Source organism: Acipenser ruthenus, chromosome 36, assembly GCF_902713425.1.
Source record: "Acipenser ruthenus chromosome 36, fAciRut3.2 maternal haplotype, whole genome shotgun sequence".
Lineage (NCBI taxonomy): Eukaryota > Metazoa > Chordata > Actinopteri > Acipenseriformes > Acipenseridae > Acipenser > Acipenser ruthenus.
Window position 1 is genome coordinate 5,474,006 of NC_081224.1, and position 27,793 is coordinate 5,501,798.

The 27,793-nt window shown below is 42.4% G+C and overlaps 2 protein-coding genes across 6 annotated transcripts in view; both read left to right on the forward strand.

Moving 5' to 3' along the window:
• LOC131706670 (interleukin-12 receptor subunit beta-2-like) overlaps nt 1-27,793 on the forward strand; it is a 75,622-nt gene that overhangs the window by 4,134 nt on the left and 43,695 nt on the right. The gene's annotated exons all lie outside the window — the stretch shown is intronic.
• LOC117402171 (relaxin-3-like) lies at nt 25,014-27,711 on the forward strand. The gene is made up of 2 exons (XM_034003063.3): nt 25,014-26,321; nt 27,000-27,711. Exons 1-2 carry the CDS (start codon nt 26,147-26,149, stop codon nt 27,296-27,298), a joined length of 474 nt encoding a protein of 157 aa, XP_033858954.3. The 5' UTR covers nt 25,014-26,146; the 3' UTR covers nt 27,299-27,711.

The window sequence follows — 27,793 nt, forward strand, 5'->3', positions numbered from 1 at the left end:
ACCCCCCCACCTAAAATGTTTTAATTCGAGCCCTGTATATCACAGTATGAGATCATTTTACTGTAGCTTTTTTTACTTAGTGAGCCCAATATCAGCCCTATAGCCATTATATGCTATTTATGGAGATTTGCACCTACAGTAGTACAAAAACCTTCAATTGGACCTCACTAATTTCACTGGAGGTATTTGGCTTACTGTAAGTAAAAAAAAAGCTACAGTAGAATTACATCATACTTCTAAATATTAGAGAGGGATGTGTGTACAACACATCTGTAGTGAAATTAGGGAGGTTGTCACGAATAAATCTACAACCTGTCTTCCCTTGTACAAGGTGCAATCACCTTTTTTGAGTGAAAGGTGTATGCGGCAAAGATAGATGTCTCTGATAGAAACAGTTTAATTTATTTGAAGTCTTCCCACTGATGATGGGAATGGGAATGTAGAGATGGAAGCTCTTGTAACAAGATTTAAGTTTTTGCAGGTATCGGGTTTTTAAAGACACACCTGTGGTGGCTTTGACAAACTCACTGAGAGCAGAAACTGATCATACTGTAAGATGGGCACATTTGGGTAAACTGGAATGTGAAGAAGGTATTCCTGCTAGACATATCCAGATATTTTGCAGGTATCAAGTGGAGGGTATTGTCCCTCATACCTGTGATGTGAAAAGATGGCTACCTTATCCTGTCGTGGCCTTCACAGAACCACTCAGCTGAACCAGAGAGAGAAGTTGAATCCTGCTGGAGCAGGGCTGACTTGCTTGACATCAATGGGAGAATCTAAGATGTTGAAGTACCCTACTTAAAAATGTATTATGCTATATTCTTTGTGTTAGTTTACAATAATATACTATGATGTACCTTGTTTTTAATCTACTGTATTGTTATTTTAAGATATATTCTTTGTAACCAGTAACAATGTTATTAGTGGAATGGGATGGAATCTGTGTAGAAGGTTCATTACTGGAAAATCATGTAGGTAGAATCTCTAAAATAAACATAAAGCCTCTTTGGCATTCCGAACCAGTGGAGCAAAGGAGAGCAAACTATATAAAAATAGCAAAAAGTGTAGGGACAGTTAGGGTTGAATTAAAGGAAATAGTGGTTTGTGATTTTTTTAAGTGTATTAGCAGAAGGTTTATAAGAAATTGGAACTAAGAGAATATAGTGCAAAAATTAACTTAAAGTAAAAACTGTAGTCAAGGCAGAATGGTACCAGTCTGTGTCAAGCATATAGTAGGCTTGCCAAAAAGAAGGTAATTAATCTTGGTAATCTTGCTTGTTTGCAGTACCAGACGGAGGATAATTAAAGGCAATAACTTTTTGGCAACTCATGCAAGTTTTAATGATTGGGGGGTTTGAAATCCAAGGTTGCTATAATGACTGATCTATTACATATAAGAAATACCTCTTGGTGCAGGAAAGGGGGAGTCAGTGGTGAACTATATGGACTCATTAAATCATAGGAATTAATGAAGGCCTGGTATCTTCAACTAATGATGGATGACCTCGATAGTGAAGCAGGTGGTTCAGAACTTGCCTGAACAGGATTTTTATAAGAGAAAAACAGAGAGGTCACGTTTAGTGTAAAGCACTGAATGGCTACTGTGAAACTGTTATCGTTTGATTATGTTCCTGATAGACTGGATTTAAGTGAGAATGCTTGGATATATAGTTGCCTGCTTAGAAGTTTGCTATGAGCCTTCTACCAGCCCCTATCCAATGTATTTTAGTTAATTGTTAAACCACATTTATACATGTAATGAAGCCTACCAAATAAGGAGGATGTCTTTTGATGTTAAAAGGGACGTGTATGTTTGTATGTATATGTAAATATATGTATATTATAGTTACATCAAAGTAGGTGTTATATATTAAACACATCTTTCTATATATCTTTTATATACTTGTACTGTATTCACATGCATGCTGTGTTCAGGAACTCTCTGTCACCAAGGAAGAATAAAATCAGTTCAAAAGTTCACCTTACATATTTTGGAGATATAGGAGAGATGGACTAGGGGATGATGGCTAATTAATTTTAAGGAGGGAGTTGCCGGGTGTTTTGAGAATGTTGTTGATTTGAGGGAGAGGAGCTGTTAAGGCTGATTAATGTTTAAGACTTAACTGAAACTTCTGATGTAAGAAGAGAGACAAAAAACTCTATAAAAACTGAGGTAAAATCCTAGTCAAGTATCAACAACTACAAGTTGTGTGGTCCATCCTCTGAGGATCTCCGATCGAGCTGATTGCTGTTTGGGTCGTGTTCAGAAGTCTTTGCTCTTGAAGACAGTTCCTGTCCTAACCTTATACTCTACACTTCCATATATAATTGGGGAGGTAAGAACTATTTGGAATCTACATCTCTCCTGTATTGATGCATTGCTATAAGGTATATGACTTATGTTTTAGTCTATGAGAGTGTTATAGTGGATGTTTTAGGACTTAGCGGTGGGCGTCTTTAGTTTTATGCATGCATAGCCTTAGAGCAAAACATGTAACCATACATTGTATTTGAAGTATTAATGCGGACAGCTGTTAAGGCACTGGACTGCCCAGATTGTCTGTAAGCTGGGATTTGACGTAGTCTGTAACTACTCAATTCATTTTTAGTAATTAATAAACAGACGGAGTACTAATACTGCTCTGATTCGTTAAAACTTCAAATCAAATGAGTCTGTGTGAATTTCTTGATTACTAAAAGTCATCTGGATATGTTGTGAGCCTAATGCACGAACAATCCACTTACAGGAGTCCGAAACATCTTAATGTCCTCCTGAACGTCTCCCATGAGTTTAAGAGTGTGCTTAGAGTTTATATATATATAAATAAAAATAGTACGCGCAAACCTGACAAGGTCCAATGGAAGGTTTTTGTACTACTGTAGCTACAAATCTGCATAAGTGGCATATAATGGCTATAGGGCTGATATTGGGCTTACTGTAAGTAAAAAAAGCTACAGTAAAATGATCTCATACTTTGATATGAGAGAGGGACATGTGTACAACACATCTGTAGTGAAATTAGGGAGGTCCAATTGAGGTTTTTGGACCACTGTAGGTGCAAATCTGCATAAGTGGCATATCACGATTTAGTGTTTGCGCTAGGCCGTGCCATTGCGCCAATGCCCCCCTGAAATAAAAAAAAATGTCCCGCTGAATTTCTCTTAAAGTGCCTGTGTATCCCTCTTCCCAGACCAGACGCAATACCAATACACAGTAAAATAATGCATTTTATATTAACATGATATGTCTGACAACAGGCTAATCTTTTTTACTTGTTGGTTTACACTTGCGTTTTCATAATTAAACTCCCGTGCCATTATTCTCCAGTCCAGTAGAATGCGCTCACACCCTCCCTGGCTACAGTCAGTTTCACAGTAAAACCTGGACGACAACATCAGGCTTGTTAACAGCATGGCCCAGCGCAAATATAACCTTGTATCCCTGTTACACCCGACCATTACTTCTGGAAGAATAAGTAATAAGCTTCGTCAGTGACTGTTGAAATGTAGGCTGTAATATTTGTGCTTAAAAATACTGTGAAATTCATCCGCTATAAACATATCTATTTAGACAAAATATCTGTCTGATGTTTGGAGATATGGAGTGACCTAGCAAGTGAAATATGTACTTCTGCGTACTGCAGTACAGTTTATAGACAAGGTGCTGTAGATTTGTGAAACGAAAACCGAATCCTTGATTAAAAAAAAAAAAAAAAAAGTAGCCTACGGTAACATTATAAAACATGTGAAATGTGTCTTTTCTATGACAAAAAACGCCAAAATAATTCAGTATGTGTTAAGCACCAACTGTCTCTTGGCCATTTCGCCAGTAGGCCTATAACGGCATATACAGTGCCTTGCGAAAGTATTCGGCCCCCTTGAACTTTGCGACCTTTTGCCACATTTCAGGCTTCAAACATAAAGATATGAAACTGTAATTTTTTGTGAAGAATCAACAACAAGTGGGACACAATCATGAAGTGGAACGAAATTTATTGGATATTTCAAACTTTTTTAACAAATAAAAAACTGAAAAATTGGGCGTGCAAAATTATTCAGCCCCCTTAAGTTAATACTTTGTAGCGCCACCTTTTGCTGCGATTACAGCTGTAAGTCGCTTGGGGTATGTCTCTATCAGTTTTGCACATCGAGAGACTGAAATTTTTGCCCATTCCTCCTTGCAAAACAGCTCGAGCTCAGTGAGGTTGGATGGAGAGCATTTGTGAACAGCAGTTTTCAGTTCTTTCCACAGATTCTCGATTGGATTCAGGTCTGGACTTTGACTTGGCCATTCTAACACCTGGATATGTTTATTTGTGAACCATTCCATTGTAGATTTTGCTTTATGTTTTGGATCATTGTCTTGTTGGAAGACAAATCTCCGTCCCAGTCTCAGGTCTTTTGCAGACTCCATCAGGTTTTCTTCCAGAATGGTCCTGTATTTGGCTCCATCCATCTTCCCATCAATTTTAACCATCTTCCCTGTCCCTGCTGAAGAAAAGCAGGCCCAAACCATGATGCTGCCACCATCATGTTTGACAGTGGGGATGGTGTGTTCAGGGGGATGAGCAGTGTTGCTTTTACGCCAAACATAACGTTTTGCATTGTTGCCAAAAAGTTCGATTTTGGTTTCATCTGACCAGAGCACCTTCTTCCACATGTTTGGTGTGTCTCCCAGGTGGCTTGTGGCAAACTGTAAACGACACTTTTTATGGATATCTTTAAGAAATGGCTTTCTTCTTGCCACTCTTCCATAAAGGCCAGATTTGTGCAGTATACGACTGATTGTTGTCCTATGGACAGAGTCTCCCACCTCAGCTGTAGATCTCTGCAGTTCATCCAGAGTGATCATGGGCCTCTTGGCTGCATCTCTGATCAGTCTTCTCCTTGTATGAGCTGAAAGTTTAGAGGGACGGCCAGGTCTTGGTAGATTTGCAGTGGTCTGATACTCCCTCCATTTCAATATTATCGCTTGCACAGTGCTCCTTGGGATGTTTAAAGCTTGGGAAATCTTTTTGTATCCAAATCCGGCTTTAAACTTCTCCACAACAGTATCTCGGACCTGCCTGGTGTGTTCCTTGTTCTTCATGATGCTCTCTGCGCTTTAAACGGACCTCTGAGACTATCACAGTGCAGGTGCATTTATAGGGAGACTTGATTACACACAGGTGGATTCTATTTATCATCATTAGTCATTTAGGTCAACATTGGATCATTCAGAGATCCTCACTGAACTTCTGGAAGTAAAGGGGCTGAAGTAAATGCACTGAAAGTAAAGGGGCTGAATAATTTTGCACGCCCAATTTTTCAGTTTTTTATTTGTTAAAAAAGTTTGAAATATCCAATAAATTTCGTTCCACTTCATGATTGTGTCCCACTTGTTGTTGATTCTTCACAAAAAATTACAGTTTCATATCTTTATGTTTGAAGCCTGAAATGTGGCAAAAGGTCACAAAGTTCAAGGGGGCCGAATACTTTCGCAAGGCACTGTATATACAGTACTGTGCAAAAGTTTTAGGCAGGTGTGAAAAAATGCTGTAAAGTAAGAATGTTTTCAAAAATAGACATGTTAATAGTTTATATTTATCAATTAACAAAATGCAAAGTGAGTGAACAGAAGAAAAATCTACATCAAATCAATATTTGGTGTGACCACCCTTTGCCTTCAAAACAGCATCAATTCTTCTAGGTACACTTGCACACAGTTTTTGAAGGAACTCGGCAGGTAGGTTGGCCCAAACATCTTGGAGAACTAACCACAGTTCTTCTGTGGATTTAGGCAGCCTCAGTTGCTTCTCTCTCTTCATGTAATCCCAGACAGATTCGATGATGTTGAGATCAGGGCTCTGTGGGGGCCATACCATCACTTCCAGGACTCCTTGTTCTTCTTTACGCTGCAGATAGTTCTTAATGACTTTCGCTGTATGTTTGGGGTCGTTGTCATGCTGCAGAATAAATTTGGGGCCAATCAGATGCCTCCCTGATGGTATTGCATGATGGATAAGTATCTGCCTGTACTTCTCAGCATTGAGTAGACCATTAATTCTGACCAAATCCCCAACTCCATTTGCAGAAATGCAGCCCCAAACTTGCAAGGAACCTCCACCATGCTTCACTGTTGCCTGCAGACACTCATTCGTGTACCGCTCTCCAGCCCTTCGGCGAACAAACTGCCTTCTGCTACAGCCAAATATTTCAAATTTTGACTCATCAGTCCAGAGCACCTGCTGCCATTTTTCTGCACCCAGTTCCTGTGTTTTCGTGCATAGTTGAGTCGCTTGGCCTTGTTTCTACGTCGGAGGTATGGCTTTTTGGCCGCAAGTCTTCCATGAAGGCCACTTCTGACCAGACTTCTCCGGACAGTAGATGGGTGTACCAGGGTCCCACTGTTTTCTGCCAATTCTGAGCTGATGGCACTGCTGGACATCTTCCGATTGCGAAGGGAACTAAGCATGATGTGTCTTTCATCTGCTGCATTAAGTTTCCTTGGCCGACCACTGCGTCTACGGTCCTCAACGTTGCCCGTTTCTTTGTGCTTCTTCAAAAGAGCTTGGACAGCACATCTGGAAACCCCTGTCTGCCTTGAAATTTCTGCCTGGGAGAGACCTTGCTGATGCAGTATAACTACCTTGTGTCTTGTTGCTGTGCTCAGTCTTGCCATGGTGTATGACTTTTGACAGTAAACTGTCTTCAGCAACCTCACCTTGTTAGCTGAGTTTGGCTGTACCTCACCCAGTTTTATTCCTCCTACACAGCTGTTTCTGTTTCAGTTAATGATTGTGTTTCAACCTACATATTGAATTGATGATCATTCACCTGACTATATGCCTACAAAATCCCTGACTTTGTGCAAGTGTACCTAGAAGAATTGATGCTGTTTTGAAGGCAAAGGGTGGTCACACCAAATATGGATTTGATTTAGATTTTTCTTCTGTTCACTCACTTTGCATTTAGTTAATTGATCAATATAATCTATTAACATGTCTATTTTTGAAAGCATTCTTACTTTACAGCATTTTTTCACACCTGCCTAAAACTCTTGCACAGTACTGTGTGTGTGTGTGTGTGTGTGTATGTGTGTGTGTGTGTGTGTGTGTGTGTATATATATATATATATATATATATATATATATATATATATATATATATATATATATATATAATACATATATATATATGATTTTATGTAGCACTGTATATAATAGATCTTGCATTGAGAAAACACCACTGGAATCGGAATAAAATAAATTATTATGTAATACAGTTCACGTGCAGTCACGGTTTTGTTTAAGTAGCATTTTCAAAGCCACATCGTAGTATTAAAATATGTTAAAATATAGCAAATCCACAAAACCAACGAAATACATATTGTATGTTTGGCATTTTATTTTTAGTGTTCTGTGTAACACGGGCCATCGTTTAACTTTGAAAAAAATTAAATACAGTACCTGAAGCACATATACACGTTTATCAAAAAGCAAAAATTGTTCGAAAACTGTCCAAAATATTTACTTGGGGGCTAAGAATGAAAAATGGCAAGAATAAAATGCCATTTTTGATCTGGAAATTGTCAAAATAAAGGGGCAGCTGGAAGGTAAGAATTTACCAGTCAGGACAATGGCATTTAAATACTACTGCTATTAAACTGAATCTGTTGGTACTGTGGTTTCTTCTAATGCAGCGGTTTTCAAACTGGAGTACATGGGAAAAAATGCGTTATCCGCCATTTCAGAATTTATTTAGTACCACTTGCCAATCTATTGCAAACTTTTGTCATGCAATCAATGTTTAATCGCTAACACCAGGCTGATGTGCTGTGACACAGCGTTCAGTGCACACATGACTAATTTACATATTAAATATGTACGTTTTAAATAAGCCCTGTTTAAATGTCATGTAAACAGTTGGGCGGTTACTCCAGTCTGTCTTTGGGATAACATTTTTTTTTTACATATTTTAAAAAAACTAAAAGCCTAGTCTTTAACTCATTTTATTTTGTGTGTGTGTTCGTGCCTGCAAATCGATAACCCGATTTAAAGTTTATTGTAAATGAAGTCCTATTGGTTCATTTCAAAATACAGAATGTATGGCCAGTCCGAAACCGAAGTATTGCCATGCGGTCTAATTTGATAAGCCGTTACGTCTGGTGTGAGAGTAAGAGTTTTTAGCTTTCAATCTAGTGAAAAAAATATACGGATTGCTTGCTCAATACTAGTACATTACTAGCAAAGGGTGAGCAAGACGAAATACCATTGGAGATTAAAAACACCAAAAATGTCTTGCAACCTGAAGTGCTCTCTTCAGCTCTCTGCCATCACTGATACTTGGTAAGCATTTTATTATCTTTAATTAGCATCATTACTGTATGTTTCAATAACCAAGAATTTAAAAATGCCAATAATATGTTTTTGTAATGACGTCAGCTGTAGAGATGCGTGGATAGTGACATTTTTTTGCAACCTTTTCTGTAATTTTATTATCAATAAAAATACATGATTGCCATTTGCTATCAAAAAATAGTCCGGTGTCATTTCTGAGTGATTGAGGCTAGCACGGAATTACAATAAAATGATGTTTCCAACAGCTAGAAACCTGTTTGAGGTTTCTAGCATCCCATCCCTCCCATCGCTCCACATCTCGGGCCCACAGGAGGTTGATCATGTCGGGGAGGACCTCCTTGATATTCCTCCCAGGCTCCACCAGCCATTCCCATATTCCCTCAGAGGAGAGCTGACCCAGTGGCCTTGTAGCTCGCGGGTCTTCTCCCACCGACCACTTGGGGTGTTTTGGGCTCCCCCCTGTTAGGTGCTGGACGCTCGGGCTCCCCCGTCTTGTGTGGTGGACGATCGGGTTCTGGCCACTGGTGTAGAGGCAGTCAGCCACTCCGTGTCCATCATGCTTGCAGACGAGGCACCATCCTCCCTGGTTCTCCCACGCCTCCGCAAATGCGTCCAGGTCTCCATCCTGAAGTGCTTGGGACGCATCTGGGTCCAACCAGAAGACCTGCTGGGGATGTTGTTAAGAACATAAGAAAGTTTACAAACGAGAGGAGGCCATTCAGCCCATCTTGCTCGTTTGGTTTAGTAGCTTATTGATTCCATAATCTCATCAAGCAGCTTCTTGAAGGATCCCAGAGTGTCAGCTTCAACAACATTACTGGGAAGTTGGTTCCATACCCTCACAATTCTCTGTGTAAAAAAGTGCCTCCTATTTTCTGTTCTGAATGCCCCTTTATCTAATCTCCATTTGTAACCCCTGGTACTTGTTTCTTTTTTCAGGTCAAAAAAGTCCCCTGGGTCGACAATGTCTATACCTTTTAGGATTTTGAATGCTTGAATCAGATCACCGCGCAGTCTTCTTTGTTCAAGACTGAATAGATTCAATTCTTTTAGCCTGTCTGCATACGACATGCCTTTTAAACCCGGGATAATTCTGGTTGCTCTTCTTTGCACTCTTTCTAGAGCAGCAATATACTTTTTGTAATGAGGTGACCAGAACTGAACACAATATTCTAAGTGAGGTCTTACTAATGCATTGTAAAGTTTTAACATTACTTCCCTTGATTTAAATTCAACACTTCTCACAATATATCCGAGCATCTTGTTGGCCTTTTTTATAGCTTCCCCACATTGTCCAGATGAAGACATTTCTGAGTCAACATAAACTCCTAGGTCTTTTTCATAGTTCCCTTCTTCAATTTCACTATCTCCCATATGATATTTATAATGCACATTTTTATTGCCTGCATGCAATACTTTACACTTTTCTCTATTAAATTTCATTTACCATGTGTCTGCCCAATTCTGAATGCTGTCTAGATCATTTTGAAAAAGCTTTGCTGCTGCAACAGTGTTTGCCACTCCTCCTATTTTTGTGTCATCTGCAAATTTAACAAGTTTGCTTACTATACCAGAATCTAAATCATTAATGTAGATTAGGAATAGCAGAGGACCTATTACTGATCCCTGTGGTACTCCACTGGTTACCTCGCTCCATTTTGAGGTTTCTCCTCTAATCAGTACTTTCTGTTTTCTACATGTTAACCACTCCCTAATCCATGTGCATGCATTTCCTTGAATCCCTACTGCGTTCAGTTTGAGAATTAATCTTTTATGTGGGACTTTGTCAAAAGCTTTCTGGAAATCTAAATAAACCATGTTGTATGCTTTGCAATTATCCATTGTCGATGCTGCATCCTCAAAAAAAAATCAAGCAGGTTAGTTAGATACGATCTTCCTTTCCTTAAAACCATGCTGGCTGTCTCCCAGGATATTGTTACCATATAGGTAATTTTCCATTTAGGATCTTACTATAGTTTACATTTAATAGAAGTCAGGCTTATTGGTCTGTAGTTACCTGGTTCGGTTTTGTCTCCCTTTTTGTGGATCGGTATTACAGTTGCAATTTTCCAGTCTGTCGGTACAACCCCTGTGTCAAGAGACTGTTGCATGATCTTGGTTAGCGGTTTGTAAATAACTTCTTTCATTCTTTCATGCTGCTGCTTTCTGTGGCTGCTTCTCCCCATTTTTATAATCCTTTTTTTTTTTTTTTCTTCACAAAAACTTTCAAAAAAATAATAAAAAAAACACCCACAGAACTCCCTGGTCTGACCCATGGAGGCGTTGTTTGTCCCTCTTCTAACTCCATATGTTAATAGGCTGGCTTTGGTGGTGACATCAGACCAGGAAGGAACACACAGACAGGCAGTACTGGCGGGTGAAACTGAGGCGCTACGGCGCTCAGCATTTTATTAAACCAAAAATAAACAGTTGAACAAAACAAAAACACTGTTATAAACAAAAGGGCACGTGGGCCAAAATAACCAAACACAAACAAAAACAGAATACAAATACCTTCAGGATGGTTGAACAACAGGCAAGTAATATGGATAGCATTTGTATTCCTCTCAGCTCTCAGCTCTCCAACTCTCTAACACACTCATTTCTGTGCAGCCAAACTGCAGGGGTGCGTTCACGGAGATCATTCTGCACAGATTCTGTTCAGAATCTGACCAATTTAGCCAATGATATTCTAAGAGTGATCTCTGTGAATGCACCCATTGGCTAATTTGGTCAGATTCTGCGCAGAATGATCTCTGTGAACGCAACCCAGGTCTTTTATAATTATGGCCGAGGGGTTAACTAGCTAGTAATTATCTTATTACCCCTCGGTCATAGTCTGCACAAGTTTATTAAGTTTGCGTGACTATCAGCTAGTTAAATAATCAGTAGCTGACAGTCACTCATTCTCATGAGGTATCTAAAACACAATAAATAAAACAATAAATAATGGCAGTGGCTTTTCGCCTGCACATTAAGCATGCTACAACGTTATAACACTGTAACGGGATGCACTACGCATGCTACACTGGTATAACACTGTAACGGGATGCACTATGCAACATACACTGGTATAACACTGTAACGGGATGCTCTACGCATGCTACCCTGGTATAACACTGTAACAGGATGCACTACGCATGCTACAATGGTATAACACTGTAACGGGATGCACTACACATGCTACACCGATATAACACTGTAACGGGATGCACTACGCTGCACTAGTATAATACTGCAGGACTCAGTGAGACACTGTTGAATTCTAGAATTAAAGGTTTATTGCAATACCAACAGAGAATTCCTGTTTGGGGCCAGAATTCACGCCACCAAAAGTAATAAACCCTTTTGATCTCATGCTTTCGCTGCAGACTCTCGCCGGTCTCTTCACCACAGGCTCATGCACCCCCTTATATACAGTATCCTCTCCTCATTTTCCGTCACTGTTCGGCTCAACCAATCGAGCCAATGCTCTGCAGCAGAGATAAAGTATGGTCTTAGCCAGTGTATCCCCGGACAGTAGCAGCAGTCACACACTCATTCACTCCCCCTTTCCATGCTAACTAATGGGCCAGTGCATCCCCAGACAGCAGCAGCCCTTTCCCTTTCCCATTCCCTTTACAATACATGTAACATAAGAGAGACAAGACAAACAAACTGGACAGACAACTAATCCTGCAACAAAGCAATTCTCTGGGTCATTACAATACCATAATGTTCATTATTCTGTCATTTTCAAATACAGAACACCTCGCTTATCTGCAGACATGTTTTCGTTTTGTATTTCAAATAATTATTAACATTATCTCATATCAATAAATTTTTTGTTAAATGTCATCTTCTCACAGACGGAAAAAATGTTACTCTGCCCTGGAGAGCGTCACGACCTTTGTTTGTGTCCTTATCTGTTCTACACCTGACAGGAAACGGGGCCGAGGCGTCATTTTCTCCAAATTAATTTGGATTTCATTTTTTTGTTATAAAGAAAAAAAAGGAAAGAAAATGTCACCTGTGATTGTTTATGTGCAGAGTAAAGAAGACGGACGTGTCGTGAGGTTAGTGATTATTCAGATTTGGTGGGAGGAACAAAAGAGCAGAGACAAGCGTTTAAACTGCGTATCACCCAGGATGGGACAAATCACTTTGTTTGATGACTAGCTTTCAAAACCTGGTGGCCAACATTATCAAACAGGGACAATATGAGGAGACATGTATATGTTGCACACACATTGCTTTTGCATTGTTTTCATGTAATGGGTGTTTTTTTTATTATCTAAATTGTGGGAGGGGAACTATATACAATCGATGTGCCAGAGAACTAACTCCATACAATTCCAGGAAACAAACTATATTTTGTGCATAAAATGTCAGGGAACTATATAGATTTAAATACCAGGGAACTATTTTCAGTAAGCATAAAATGGCAGTGAGTGAAGTATATACATAAAATGCCAGGACATATAACTATATTACAGTTTTTCCCAATCGCTTACATACATTTCTTGAAACATTGTGCTAACAACCCTCAAAACTGAAACATAGTTTGCAAAAGAGCACATTTCATTTGCAAATTGCTCTAATGCTCTCAAAAGTATAAGATATGTCACTAAATGAAATAAGTACATTAAATCAATACAATTTGTCATCTAATGAAAAGCTCACATTATCAGCCATTTCACAACGGTACAATAAATACAGACATCAATACAGTATGTTTAACCCTTAGTACATACTCTCTCTGCCTTTGTCATCTTTTTTGATAATCAAATTGTGTAAAAACAAACATGTTACCTATACAGTAAGAGCTACATACATTTCCTTTCAGTGGACTTAACCCAAGAATAACTTTGACAGTGGACAACTTTTACACTCAACAGACAATGAGAATTGTTTTTACAACAAAAAAAATCATTTATTCATTTCTTCCATTTTTAGGAGTACCCGCTAACAATAAATCATAGCACTCATAAAGATACAGTTGTGCCAAAGAACACAGTGAAGAGAAATAAACACGGAATATAATGAAATGGTAACTTTACTCAAACATAACCATTTGTTTATTCTATATCCACCCTTTGATTTCTGTCAGGCCACATGTTCGCATCAACATCACATCGAATAGTAGAAAGAAAAACGGTATCACAGATCATACAATGTGAAGGTATCAGTATACTACATATTGTTATTATTATTTTGTTTATTTAGCAGACGCCTTTATCCAAGGCGACTTAAAGAGACCAGGGTGTGTGAACTATGCATCAGCTGAAGAGTCACTTACAAATACGTCTCACCCAAAAGACGGAGCACAAGGAGGTTAAGTGACTTGCTCAGGGTCACACAATGAGTCAGTGGCTGAGGAGGGATTTGAAACGGGGACCTCCTGGTTCCTAGCCCTTTTCTTTAACCACTGGACCACACAGCCTCCTGTTAGCTATTACAGCAGTATGCATTTGCATTGCAGTATTGTAAGGAGTGCAGAAATGACGCGTGTGCATACTGGTACCTCATCTCCTTTACCCTATCATTATTTTGTTCAAAAGGCACCCTGTACACCTGCTTAATTGTCAGCTGGTACCTATTCTCATTCCTGAAGATTCGAATGATTGATGCCACTGTGGATCTGCAAAGATTAGGCTGTACCCTCTGCCCAGCTTCTCTAATCATAAGTCCGTGATTTATCGCATGGTCAACTATTGTTACCCGTATCTCATTTGAGAGATTCCAAGTGAGCCTTCCCCTTTGGTGTCAAACCCTACCGCCACGCTTATGAACACCCCTTCCTCTTAGGGCTCCAGGTTGTCGTCCTTGTCTTTCACATCCTCCCTCTCTGACCTGCTCCATTTCTCACCAACAACTGTGAATTCACCTTTGGCCTCTTTTATTCATGATTAAGGTCTGATGGGTGATTGAACAATTGAGCAATTTGCATTTGCACATGTGAGGTATAGATTAATGCAATTGGAATTGATTGCTGCAAACAAACGCTTTTGATTTTGATTAACAAGACTCATTCAAATGCTTTTTGCGTCAACTGTTGAGACTTGTATTTAGTGTTTTGCAAAAACGTGTTTAAGATTTACATTTTGTGTGAAAAGAACCGTAAATGACTTGCAGTTCTGGTTGCATGTGTTTTGGTATTGATGTCTTTGACCACAGTTTCATTAACATTGATTTAGTAATCGAGAAAAACTGTAATCAAATGCCAGGGAAGATAACTATATAAAATTCCAGGGAAGTGAACAGATTTCTTTATTTTTGAGTTACTGTCATAGGCAAGCTAAAATACTAACTCTGTTAACTCCTCCTCATCATCTTCAGTTACATTCTCATTTTCATGGAGTTAGCCAGATGTGGATTTTCCAAATCCAAATGCAAATAGATTTGATTGTCGCTTCAGTTTCTTTGGCATTTAGAGATAATGTTTTATTATTATTATTATTTATTTTATTTTTTTTATTTTATTTTATTTTTCATTTCCAAGCTGAGCAAGTCAGGGAAACTGTAACACAGATTTTTTTTAAGCTGTGTAGTTATTTTAAACCCCTCTGTGATCAACAGGGCAGTGCATATTCTGACAGTGAAGCAGAAAGCCTTTATTACAGAATGTTACATTATTATCATAACTCTGGTTCCCTGAAATAGAAATGTAACCATTACCTGATGGGTATTTATCCTTAAAGACCATAAAAACTGAATAGATATATCAAAGCTGTACACAGTGCCTGTGACGCAGACACGCCCGCCCCGTAGGCATCGTCGTCATTGTTCCTCCAAGACTGCTGCAATAATAACGCAGCAACCTTGAAGGTTAATGGTTACATTTCTATTTCAGGGAACCAGGGTTATGATAATAACCTAACATTCCCTATCAAGTACAAAATGTAACCATTACCAAGGGGTCTGAATAGCAAAGCTGTCACAGGGCAATATTGCAGACCAGACAGAATGCCACAAGGCTAAGCTAAGGCTACCTTGCGCGTTACCATTAGGAACCCAGTACAAGTAGCTGGGGCTAATAAATTGAGGGTTAACTCAGCTCTATGTTTATGCTGTAAGGGTGGCCCTGAGACCACCCTTAACACTCTTGTTCCAAAACCAGGGTTTTGTGGATCCACGACATTCAGCCAATAGAACCACATAAAAGTATGAGGAGTAGCCCACCGCTGCATTGCAAATGTCCCTAACAGATACGCTCTGGAGCAAAGCCCTGGAATGGGCAGTGAGCTTTTCTGGAGGGGGCAAGTTGGCTCGCTCACAGGTAGTCTTAACTGTGTCTGTGATCCATTTTGACAGCCTCTGTTTAGACAGAGCTTTCCCATGGGAATTAGCCCCATAACAAACAAACTGTTCAGACTGCATCCAGCTCTGAGTTCTGTCCACGTAATACGCTAAAGCCTGCACTGTACACAGCGTATGGAGCTGTCTCTCCTTGTCGGATTAAAAAGGAGGTGGACAAAAAGCCTCAAGCTCCACCGTCTGGTTAATGTGGAATGCCGAGATGGTTTTTGGCAAAAATGCAGGATTGGTGTGAAGTGTAACTTTTGCCCTGGCTTCTACAAAAATTAAGCAAGCTTTTGCAATTGAAAATGCAGCACCACATTAAGCCTCCAATGAGGGACAATGTCCTTCATAGGCAGCCAAAGCTGCTGAACACCCTTTAAACATTGTCCCACCAGGAAATGAGCTCCAGGGGAGACTGAGTCAATCTTATTAATACAAGCCGAAATAGCTGCCAAATAGACCTTTAATGTAGAGGCGGATTCCCCCTCATCAAATAGGTCCTGTAAAAATTTCAGTATCACTGCCATGGGACAGGTCGTAGCGAGAGGAGGTGATAGAGACTGGGGGACCTGAGGCCACCCTGGTGGTTTATATAGACCATCAGGGTAGTGTTGTCTGTCTGGACAAGCATGTGTCTCCCTTGCACCTCCTGTAAAAAAAATTCTGCAAGGCTAGAAACACTGTCTGCAGCTGTAGAATATTTATGTGGCGACCCTACAACGGGGGTTTCCATACTTCTTGTGCTCCTCTGCCATTCCACACGGCGCCCTAGCCGAGGCTGGACGCATGTGGTGATAACCTCCCTTCTGGTGACGCTGCCCAGAGCTACGCTAGAGCCTAAGCGCAGGTGGGCAGGCTGTGTCCACCAGGATAGCGCCTGCAGACAGTGACGAGACACTGTCAGCAGGCAGCCTGGGTTCAATGCGGGCTGAAAAACCCTGCTGTTGAACCAGGCTTGGAGAGCGCGCATATGCAGAAGACCCAAAAGAAGGGTCTGTGAAGCTGCTGCCATCAAGCCAAGAAGCCTCTGAAACGTCACTACTGTGAGCTTTGCTGAGCTGAAAAAGCCCTGAAAATGGAGGGGGACCATGTCTAAATTGAAGAGAATAGCCGGTCTGTACAATATTGAGCACCCAGGTGTCCGTGGTGCATTGACGCCAGTACTCCAGGTGAGTCCCTGAACAGGGGCCCTGGGTCTGTGGTAGCAAATTGCTAGAGCTGCTGCTCTGCTTGTGGCTTAGCCTGAGGCTTCTGCCTTTGCCCTTGGCGGCGAAACTTGTTGAAGTTTCCCCTTTGCACAGCCGCGGGTCAGTTGCGAAACCCCCCTCTGGATTTAGCAGGAGCCGACTGTACCGGTCTTTGAGGCTCCTGGAACCTTGGTCACCTTGGTGCCGGTCTGCGTACTGGAGGAGGCTGCTTGGGGAGCAGGCGCACCAGTTCCTCAGTAGATTCACGTGCCCAATGAGAGCGCTGCAGCATGTCATCTACTGCAGGACCAGAAATGTGTCCTGGAGTAATGGGAGCGACCAGCAATGGTGCCTTGACCCATCAGCTATGTGTGCTTGGGATAGCCAGAGTTGCCTTCTCGCGGCTACTAAAGCAGCAGGGTTCCTGCTCACTGCCTGCCCGTTCAACTTTGATATACGGAGCAGATTCACCAACCACAGCTCCTCAAGCTGCTGTGGTGTGGGTTTGTGGCTCTGAGAGAGAGCCTTTAACAAACAATTCTGGTAGGCTACCAAGATACTGTTGTAATTACCCAACCGTACGACGAACAGACCGGTTGAGTAAGCCCTCTTGAGGATCGTCTCGGAAACCCTGCACTGTTTATTGGGGCAGATAGCGTCTTTATTCAAGAGCGCTACCTTTGGGGCTTGTACCAGTGATCCAATAGCGCCATCTACTGGAGGACAATTAGAGAAGCCAAGTTTCTCTGCCTCACGCAAGCTGCACAGCGTCCCCATTGAACGTGAAACAGCAGGCGCTGTAGCAGGGTGACCCCAGGATCAAAAAAAAAGTCCAGGTGTACTGGAGGAGACACCTGAGGGAGCGGGATCATCCCCGAAAATAGACTGTTTCTGCTTGTCATTTACAGGCCATGGGACCTGTAAGATGTAAGGTGTCGATGGCCCTTTTAATCAGCTGCATTGTGGTGATTAAATAACTTTAGCATAACGGAGGCAGAAGTGTTAAAGGGACTAGGAGCTCTTAAAATAAACAAATCCCCTGGGCCGGATGAGATCCTCCCAATAGTACTCAAAGAAATGAAAGAAGTTATTTACAAACCGCTAACCAAGATCATGCAACAGTCTCTTGACACAGGGGTTGTACCGACAGACTGGAAAATAGCAAACGTAATACCGATCCACAAAAAGGGAGACAAAACCGAACCAGGTAACTACAGACCAATAAGCCTGACTTCTATTATATGTAAATTTATGGAAACTATAATAAGATCCAAAATGGAAAATTACCTATATAATAACAATATCCTGGGGGACAGTCAGCATGGTTTTAGGAAAGGGAGATCGTGTCTAACTAACCTACTTGACTTTTTTGAGGATGCAACATTGAAAATGGATAATTGCAAAGCATACGACATGGTTTATTTAGATTTCCAGAAAGCTTTTGACAAAGTCCCGCATAAAAGATTAATTCTCAAACTGAACGCAGTAGAGATTCAAGGAAATGCATGCACATGGATTAGGGAGTGGTTAACCTGTAGAAAACAGAAAGTACTGATTAGAGGAGAAACCTCAAAATGGAGCGAGGTAACCAGTGGTGTACCACAGGGATCAGTATTAGGTCCTCTGCTATTCCTAATCTACATTAATGATTTAGATTCTGGTATAGTAAGCAAACTCGTGAAATTTGCAGACGACACAAAAATAGGAGGAGTGGCAAACACTGTTGCAGCAGCAAAAGTCATTCAAAATGATCTAGACAGCATTCAGAACTGGGCAGACACATGGCAAATGAAATTTAATAGAGAAAAGTGTAAAGTATTGCATGCAGGCAATAAAAATGTGCTGCTCTAGAAAGAGTGCAAAGAAGAGCAACCAGAATTATCCCGGGTTTCAAAGGCATGTCGTATGCAAACAGGCTAAAAGAATTGAATCTATTCAGTCCTGAACAAAGAAGACTACGCGGCGATCTGGTTCAAACATTCAAAATTCTAAAAGGTATAGACAATGTCTATCTCTTATTCTTTTAATCTCCTCTTTGAATGTTCTCTTGTACTATATATCACCTTACAGTACAATAATACGACAAAAAATGGACTGAATGATAACACCCGAAAATAATCTTAATATTTTTTTAATAAAGTAGTCGGCGCAAATATAGTATTAGGCCGTGGATTGCGTCAATCGCTGGCTTATTTTGACCCCCTGCATTCATTGTCACTATTTTTGCTTTGAAAATAATTGGCTATTTTTTTTAGCAGTCATTTTTTACGTTTTAGTCTCTCGAAGTGCTTAACACAGAAAAACCGCCCCTTCAACTCTCTGATTGGTTAAATGTTGTGTTAAGACGTAACACAGCTGTCATGTGGTTCCAAGAATTTTTTTCACCCAGCAGCGCGCAACTGATCTAGTCTTAGAAGCGCAGTTAATCCTTATTGTTAAAGGCACAGTAGCATCTGCAAGATTGGCAGATCGCGTTTTTTCAGGAGGGCGGTGACAGCCACTGAAAAGGCCTGGGGAGAACCCTGTTAAAATTGTAAATCTTAGTTTTAGTCGTTAATTTTTCTGGTTTTAAAAAGCACTTCAAATGAGACCATTCATGTTGTGATCTGAGTTTGCCAATGGTTATTCTGTCTTTGTTATTTGAAAAGACTAAATCAAGGTATGCCTCCTTTCTAGTCGGTGCATTGACAACAAATTGCCTTATGGTATGGTGCAAACGTTACAATACGGTGAAACAGTATGGTACGGTGCAAACGGTACGGTATGGTGCATGGAGCATGGTACACATGGTACGGTGCAGTGTACAAGCACAGTACACATGGTACGGTACGGAGCACGGTACACACAATAAGGTATGGTGCACAAGCACGGTACACACAGTGTAACGGTCACTTAAATTTACATATAGTAAGCAGCTACAGTGAAGAAAAGGAATCCAGGACAATTAATATGCATCAGCAATTACTACTATTTATTATTATTATTTATTATTTGTTTATTTAGCAGACGCCTTTATCCAAGGCGACTTACAGAGACTAGGGTGTGTGAACTATGCATCAGCTGCAGAGTCACCTACAATTACATCTCACCCGAAAGACGGAGCACAAGGAGGTTAAGTGACTTGCTCAGGGTCACACAATGGGTCAGTGGCTGAGGTGGGATTTGAACCAGGGATCTCCTGGTTACAAGCCTGTTTCTTTAACCACTGGACCACACAGCCTCCCTTATTGCCTATCCCACCAAATAGCTGACAACAATCCTTACACTTGTGTGGCGGAGTGTCCCGCCCCTATATTATTATTTGTATTATTGTTTGCGGTGCGGATAACAGCGCCGCGTATTTCTTATTGTTTATATATTTAAAAACCCGTGAGGATGCGTGGCTGATCAGCTACTGATTATTTAACTAGCTGACAGTCACGCATCCTTACCAAACGCCTGCAGACTGTGGCCGAGGGGTAATAAGATAATTAACAGCTAGTTAACCCTTCGGCCAGGTATAAGAACCTGCAGCTGTCCGTGCTGCGGGGTTGTTGAGTGTACAGAGGAGAGTACGGGAGAGCGAGCGAAAGAAAGAAAGAAAAACAATTGCTATATTTAAAAATATATTTGTTTCTGTTTGTTTGGCCATCGCGCCTTTTTGTTTTGTGTTTTGTTATTGTTTAAATCTTTTTGTTTATTTATGTATTAAACACGCTGAGTGCCGTAGCATTCAGCTTCACCCGCCCATCCACTGTTTTGGTTCAGTTACTTCCTGGTCCGTGACGTCACCACACCTCACCACTGCAAGCCATCCTGCCACATATGGTGTCCTGCGTGGGACAAAACAATGCCTCCAACAGTCGGACCAGGAAGGAAAAGGACATTTTTTTCAAAAAGTTTTTTTTTTGTTTTTTTTGTGCGTTTTGGGGAAAAGAAAAAAAAAATGCCACCGCAGCAACAGCAGGAGGATGGCTGGGAGGTGTACATTGTAAACCTCGTGGCGGAGTTGTGCCCTGGCTGTGGGGCATATGGGCACACGGTGGCCATATGCCCCATGCAATATGAAGCGGTGGAGCGCTAGCATCCAGCGCCCAGAAGGGGGCAGCGCGAGCATCCAGCACCCAGAGGGGGGAGCCCGTGCATCCAGCGCCCAGAGGGGTGGAGCCCGTGCGTCCAGCGCCCAGAGGGGGGGAGCCTGTGCATCCAGCGCCCAGAGGGGTGGAGCCCGTGCATCCAGCGCCCAGAGTGGGGGAGCCATTGCTGCCGTCTCCAACGCCAGAGGGAGAGGAGCCATTGCTGCCGTCTCCAACGCCAGAGGGTGAGGAGCCCTCGCCGCTGTCTCCAGCACCAGGAGCAGAGCAGCAGGAGCTGCCTCTGCCTGACACCTCCACCGCCAGGAGCAGAGCAGCAGGAGCTGCCTCTGTCTCCGCCACCTCCACCAGCAGAGGGTGAATTCCTGCTGGTTCCGCCTCAACCGCCGTGGGAGGATTGCTTGCCCCTCCCACCTCCACCAGCAGAGGGTGAATGCCTGCTGGTTCCGCCTCAACCGCCGTGGGAGAACAGCTTGCCGTTCCCAGCTCCACCAGCAGAGGGTGAATACCTGCTGGTTCCACCTCAATCGCCATGGAAGGATTGCTTGCCCCTCCCACCTCCACCAGCAGAGGGTGAATACCTGCTGGTTCCACCTCCACCGTCATGGGAAGGACTGCTCCTGCCCTGCCTTGCTTCGCCCAAGGATGCCTGCCTCGCTTCGCCCAAGGATGCCTGCCTCGCTTCGCCCAAGGATGCCTGCCTCGCATCGCCCAAGGATGCCTGTCTGTCTCTCCGCATCGCCTGGGGCTGCCTGTCTCTCCGCATCGCCTGGGGCTGCCTGTCTCTCCACATTGCCTGGGGCTGCCTGTTTCTCCGCATCACCTGGAGGGCCACCAGTTACAGGGTACGAGGGAGAAGTGGAGCTCCCGCTGCCACCTCCATGGCCAGGGGCTCCCCTCCCGAGTTCGCCTCCGGAGGGTCTGCTGCTGCTGCCGCCGTCGCCTCCTGAGGGTCCGCAGCTGCTGCCGTCGCCTCCCAAGGGTCCTGTTTTGCCTGAGGTCGCTACCAGTCCTTCCATATGGCAGGAAATACTGTGGCTGGAGCACCATGAAGGGGAGCTGCCGGCCACGAAGAAGTGGGGGGAGGTCAGGAGACCAGCTCCCCCAGCCGCACTTTCGCGGCAGGAGAAATTGTGGTCGGAGCCCCACGGAAGGGAGCTGCCAGCCATGAAGAAGGGGGGGGAGGTCAGGAGACCAGCTCCCCCCGCAGCAATTTCGCTGCAGGAGAAAGGGTGGCCGGAGCCCCACGGAGGGGAGCTGCCGGCCATGAAGAAGGGGGGGCAGGTCTGGAGACCACCCCCTTGGCAGGAGGAGCCGGCCTGTGCGTGGTCCACTGGGACGCTACAGTTTTTGGGGTGGGAGGAGGACATCCAGCCGTGGCCGCTTTCGGAGACACCTTGCTTCCCCTGTTCCTGGGCCGGGACTGCTAGCCGGGACTTTACGGACTAAGGGGAGAGGTGGCCGAAAAGGCCATGTGTGCTGCGCACAAGGAGGGGCATGTGTGGCGGAGTGTCCCGCCCCTATATTATTATTTGTATTATTGTTTGCGGCGCGGATAACAGCGCCGCATATTTCTTATTGTTTATATATTTAAAAACCCGTGAGGATACGTGGCTGATCAGCTACTGATTATTTAACCAGCTGACAGTCACGCATCCTTACCAAACGCCTGCAGACTGTGGCCGAGGGGTAATAAGATAATTAACAGCTAGTTAACCCCTCGGCCAGAGTATAAGAACCTGCAGCTGTCCGTGCTGCGGGGTTGTTGAGTGTACAGAGGAGATTACGGGAGAACACGGGAGAGCGAGCAAAAGAAAAAAAGAAAGAAAGAAAGAAGGAAAGAGAAAAATAATTGCTATATTAAAAAATATACTTGTTTCTGTTTGTTTGGCCATCGCGCCTTTTTGTTTTGTGTTTTGTTATTGTTTAAATCTTTTTGTTTATTTATTTATTAAACACGCTGAGTGCCGTAGCATTCAGCTTCACCCGCCCATCCACTGTTTTGGTTCAGTTACTTCCTGGTCCGTGATGTCACCACACCTCACCACTGTAAGCCATCCTGCCACAACTTGCCATGCCAATAATACAAATAATACATTCGCCCAACCCTGAAGACATCTAAACATATTCAAATACTAAAGTCATTGAAAAAATTTTAAAAAAAAGTACTCCACCTCAGAAAAGGAATGCTTGGCAGTGGTCTGGGCGGTTGAAAAATGGCGACACTATCTGGAGGGAGTGCCATTTGAAGTTATTACCGATCATGCTGCACTTTCTTGGGCTTTTTACACTCCTAAAGTCTCTTCCCAATTTACGAGGTGGACTTTACGTTTGCAACAGTTTACCTTTAAGGTGATGTATCGTAAAGGAAGCCTTAACCAGGTACCCGATGCCCTGTCACGAGGCCCCGTCTTGGTTGACTCTACTGTGGCTGTCTATGTAGACCCAACACCAATTAAAAGCATGGATCTTCCATCGTCTCTGGATGAAATTGCAGCTGCTCAATCCAAAGACCCCACCATTGCTGAAATCAGGGTTAGGGTTGAGACTCAGCCTCCCTTAGACCCACACAGAATTGATTTTGTAATCCAACAGGATTTAGTTTACAGAGGAGTACCCATTCCCCAGGAAGGACATAAGTTTCAACTGGTGGTTTCGGTTTCACTGCAGCCTTCCTTCCTTCTGTATTTTCATGATAATCCTTATTGAGGGTCATCTGGGTCAATATAAGACCCTACTTCGTATGCTGGAGGTTGCCTGGTGGCCATCGATACGAAAAGACACCTGGAAGCATGTCAAAGAGTGTGAAATATGTCCGAAGTTTAAACCGGGGAATCAAAAGCCTGCTGGGTTACTCCAGTCCACAATTGTTCCTGAAGTAGGTGAGATGCTTGGAGTGGATCTAATGGGTCCCTTTCCCCGCAGCGCAAAGGGTAATACCTTTTTACTCGTGATTGTGGATTACTACTCCAAGTGGGTTGAGTTGTTTCCTCTTCGAGACAGCAAAACACCAAAGATCATACATGTTCTCACCAAGGAAATATTCACAAGGTGGGGAACTCCGCGCTATTTGGTGTCAGATCGAGGGCCACAATTCACCAGCCAGCTTATTATGGATGTGTGCAAGACCTGGGGGGTGGTGAGGAAGCTTACCACCAGCTACCACCCCCAAACGAATCTCATGGAGGCAGTCAACAGGACCTTGAAGACCATGATGGCTTTGTATGTGGAAAACGATCACCAGCGATGGGACCAACGGATATCGGAGCTAAGGTTTGCCATTAACACCAGCTGAGTTGGCAGTGGGCCGCACTCTCAAAGGCCCCCTTGATCGCTTGATTAGTGTAGCCCCGAATCCCACTACGTCACAATATGCCCTGCTAGCAAGGCAACAAAATATTGCCAAGGAAGTTAGTCAAAGAGATGGTTTTTTGTTCTCTTGCTGACGGATTATCATTTTGTTTTCGAATGGCCATTCTATTTTGTTTTTGTGAGAGACATTTTTTGTTCTGTTCACAGATCTCTGGATTTGGACTGTTATTTGTGCTGAATATTGTTTTTTCTTTCGTTTCTTCTGTCAACCCTGAACTGGACTTTAATTTAAAATATTGGATTATTATTTGCACTCGCTGCTTTGTGAAGAGAACTATTTTACAGACTTTTACAACTGAAGCTGTTATTGTCTGACGGTCCTTCTAATATCCTGCATTTTGCAATCAGCTGTGTAATGCTGTTAATGTTTTGCTGCATACTACGAAGCAGTGATTTCACTGTAGTGACGAGTTTTCCTTTTAAGATCATTTCAGTGATTGCGCTGCAGTTTATATATGCAGAAGGGGTTGAGCTCGCATTTCTCTGTGGGGTTTTATACTAGTGTCTGTTTGCACGGCAGCTTATTTAAATTACCATATGGTAGTTTTTTTTCTTTTTCTTTTTCACTGTCTTTAGTATTTGAATATGTTTTGATGTCTTCAGGGTTGGACAGATGTATTATTTGTATTATTGACATGGCAAGAGTGAGGATTGTTGTCAGCTGTTTGGTGGGATAGGCAATAAATAGTTGTAATTTCTGATGCATATCAATTGTCCTGGATTCCTTTTCTTCGCTGTAGCTGGTTACTACATGTAAATTTAAGTGACCGTTACAACAGTACGGTGCAACCATTAGCTATGGTTACATTTCGTACTTGACAGGGAACCAAAATTCTGTTGTATATACTGTAAATGCTTAGTTGAAAACGTGGCGACTTGACGGTCAGATCTACTGGCAATATTAAAATTGAAGGTTGCATCTGGCGACCGGGCGACCTGATTTGAACCACCCTGGTATCACCAAATATATATCCTACTGCGACCACTCTATTATTACTACAGACACTAACTTACACAACATGTAACATTATTGATTTGGATTTCTAACATTATTTGCGTAGTGACTAACACTGTCTCAATATATTACTGATATATAAGTCAAAAGGTTACCTAGTTCTGCCAGTCCGCAATCCTAACTGGGGCTGACAGATAGACTGGGGCTGACAGATGGAAATGGATTTGATCTCAGATCTGCTGCTGCTGATGGAAATGAAAGTGTCTGATTTCAAACCTCTTTCAAATGAGTTCCAGCGGCTGATTGAAACGTGGTGTAATATTAACTGGCATCTTACTGGGCTGCCAGCAGGTATACAAATAAGAGAACACCATACTCACTAATTTCATTTCTGCCTGCCTCTTAGGTGAAAAGCTGGCAAAGCACAAAACAAAAAGTGTTTTTAAGGAATTGCCCCCACCTCAAAAAAAGAAAAAATCCAGAAAAAAAGAGAGAAATTAAAAATGCAAAGATAAAAAAAGATTACAGAAATTACACGGTTGCGATAAAAAAAAAAAAACCCAGAGAAAGCGGTATGCCATTGTTAAATTTCTCCGAGAGCAGTAAGCGACTCATCTGCAAAGGGCACTGCCGATCAGATTAGCAGCACACTGACACCACAAACAATGTCTGCAATTAGAAATCGCCATTCACAATGACACAATGATACACCTTAGCATTTCCAAAAGTCTCCTTGGTGCTGCTATCTCCAGATCTCCTGCATGCATCATCTCCTGACGGCGTGAGGGAAAGGGAGGGGATAGGCGCAAGGGTTCGAGTATACATATATATATAGGGTCTGTGAAACACTGAGAGACCAAGCAGCAAGCAGCCAGCGGAACAAGCAGCAGCAGAACAGCAAAGCAGCCTGTTTGTCTTACGCCTCCTTCTCCAAGCATGACAAAGCTGGTCCTGGCCCTGGCCCTTTGGGTCCTGGTGTCGGAGCTGAGCCAGGGCTCTGAAGGAAGGAACCCCACTTACGGGGTGAAGCTGTGCGGGAGAGAGTTCATCCGAGCCGTGATATTCACCTGCGGAGGGTCCAGGTGGAGGAGGGCTGCCAGAGCATCCACAGGTAAGGAGATTGGAGTCGGGCAAAGACATGGAAAAAGCAGAGCAAAATATATAGTGGCAACAGCTTAGTGAAAGCATATTTCATCCATAACTTTAAAACATTAAACAGAAATACTGGTAGAAACTGGTAATACTTTAAAGCAATGGCCGCAAATGTTTATGAGTTGAGTTTCATAGGATTGCATGGGAGTAACATGAGAATAACAAATGTGTTTTTTTTGTTGTTTTTGTTATTTTGTAATGATTTTTCTTTCTAGAGCTTTAAGAATAATGTCGGCAAATTCCTAAGAATTTCAGTAGAGTTTTAAAGGATTGCATGGGAGTAACATCTGAATAACAAATGTTGTGTTTTTTTTTTTTTTTTTTAGTCCTGAAGATATTTTTAAAAATGGGCACAAATTTATAATGAATTCAAGTGGAAGACGACAGGAATAGCTGCTAATGCACTGGAATTTAGAGGAATTTGAGGCTGTTATAAAGTTTAACCAAGACATTTACTAAATTCAGTTCAATGTGGAAATTCGTTTTTACATACCAAAAATACCAATGCTAAGTGCTTCTTTGAAACTGTACATGTGTGTACTCTAGCAAGTGCAAAAACAGGTAAGATTTACGGACTGATTCTGTTCACGATAATTAAATACAACTCTCCTCTTCCTCTTCCTCTTCGTCATCCCAGGTGATCTTCCTGATTCTTTCAACTCCGAGCGAGCCTCAGAGGACGAAGCCTCTGAGAGCTGGAACCCAGACACGGTCCCCGGGCTTTCCTACAAGGACTACCCTGATTACGAGAGCCAGAACTGGAGGGAGCAGCTGACTGGTCTGGGCTTCAGCAGGCAGAGCCGCAGCGCTATCTCGGAGGAAGTGCTGGAGGCCCTGCGCACATCAGACAGGAAGGGGCGGGACGTGGTGATCGGGCTGTCTAATGCCTGCTGCAAGTGGGGCTGCAGCAAGAGTGAGATCAGCTCCCTGTGCTGAGGGGTCCCTCTCCCTTTGACCCCCCAAACCCCCCCTCTATGAGTTTATATTCACCACTGAGTGTTTTCATAGTGGTGGATAACACTTTTTTTTTAATGGCTGACACCCAGATAAATTAAACTTAACATTTTTACTCTTCTTCAGTGAGAGCATTGTGAGAAATTAAATTACATTTAACAAATGTTATAAATAAAGGAAGTGAGATTGTAAGAATCCTGACTCTGGCTTTTTTTCCTTTTTTTGTCTACACTGTTATCTTGTTTGGGTAAGATTGGTGTATTTAACATGTTTGCTGTAATATATGACATTGTGGACAGGGTAGAGCACGGGGTTGCAAGGTTAAGCACAAAGCTGTGCCTCACTGTGTGTCAATAGACGTTTTCTTGCTGCCAGCAGATGTTGACGTGTAAGAATTAAAGCACAAACTTGATACACAAGTACACTTGCTGTTGCTTTTATACATACCAGGTTATTTGAGCATGATGCTTGTGTTTG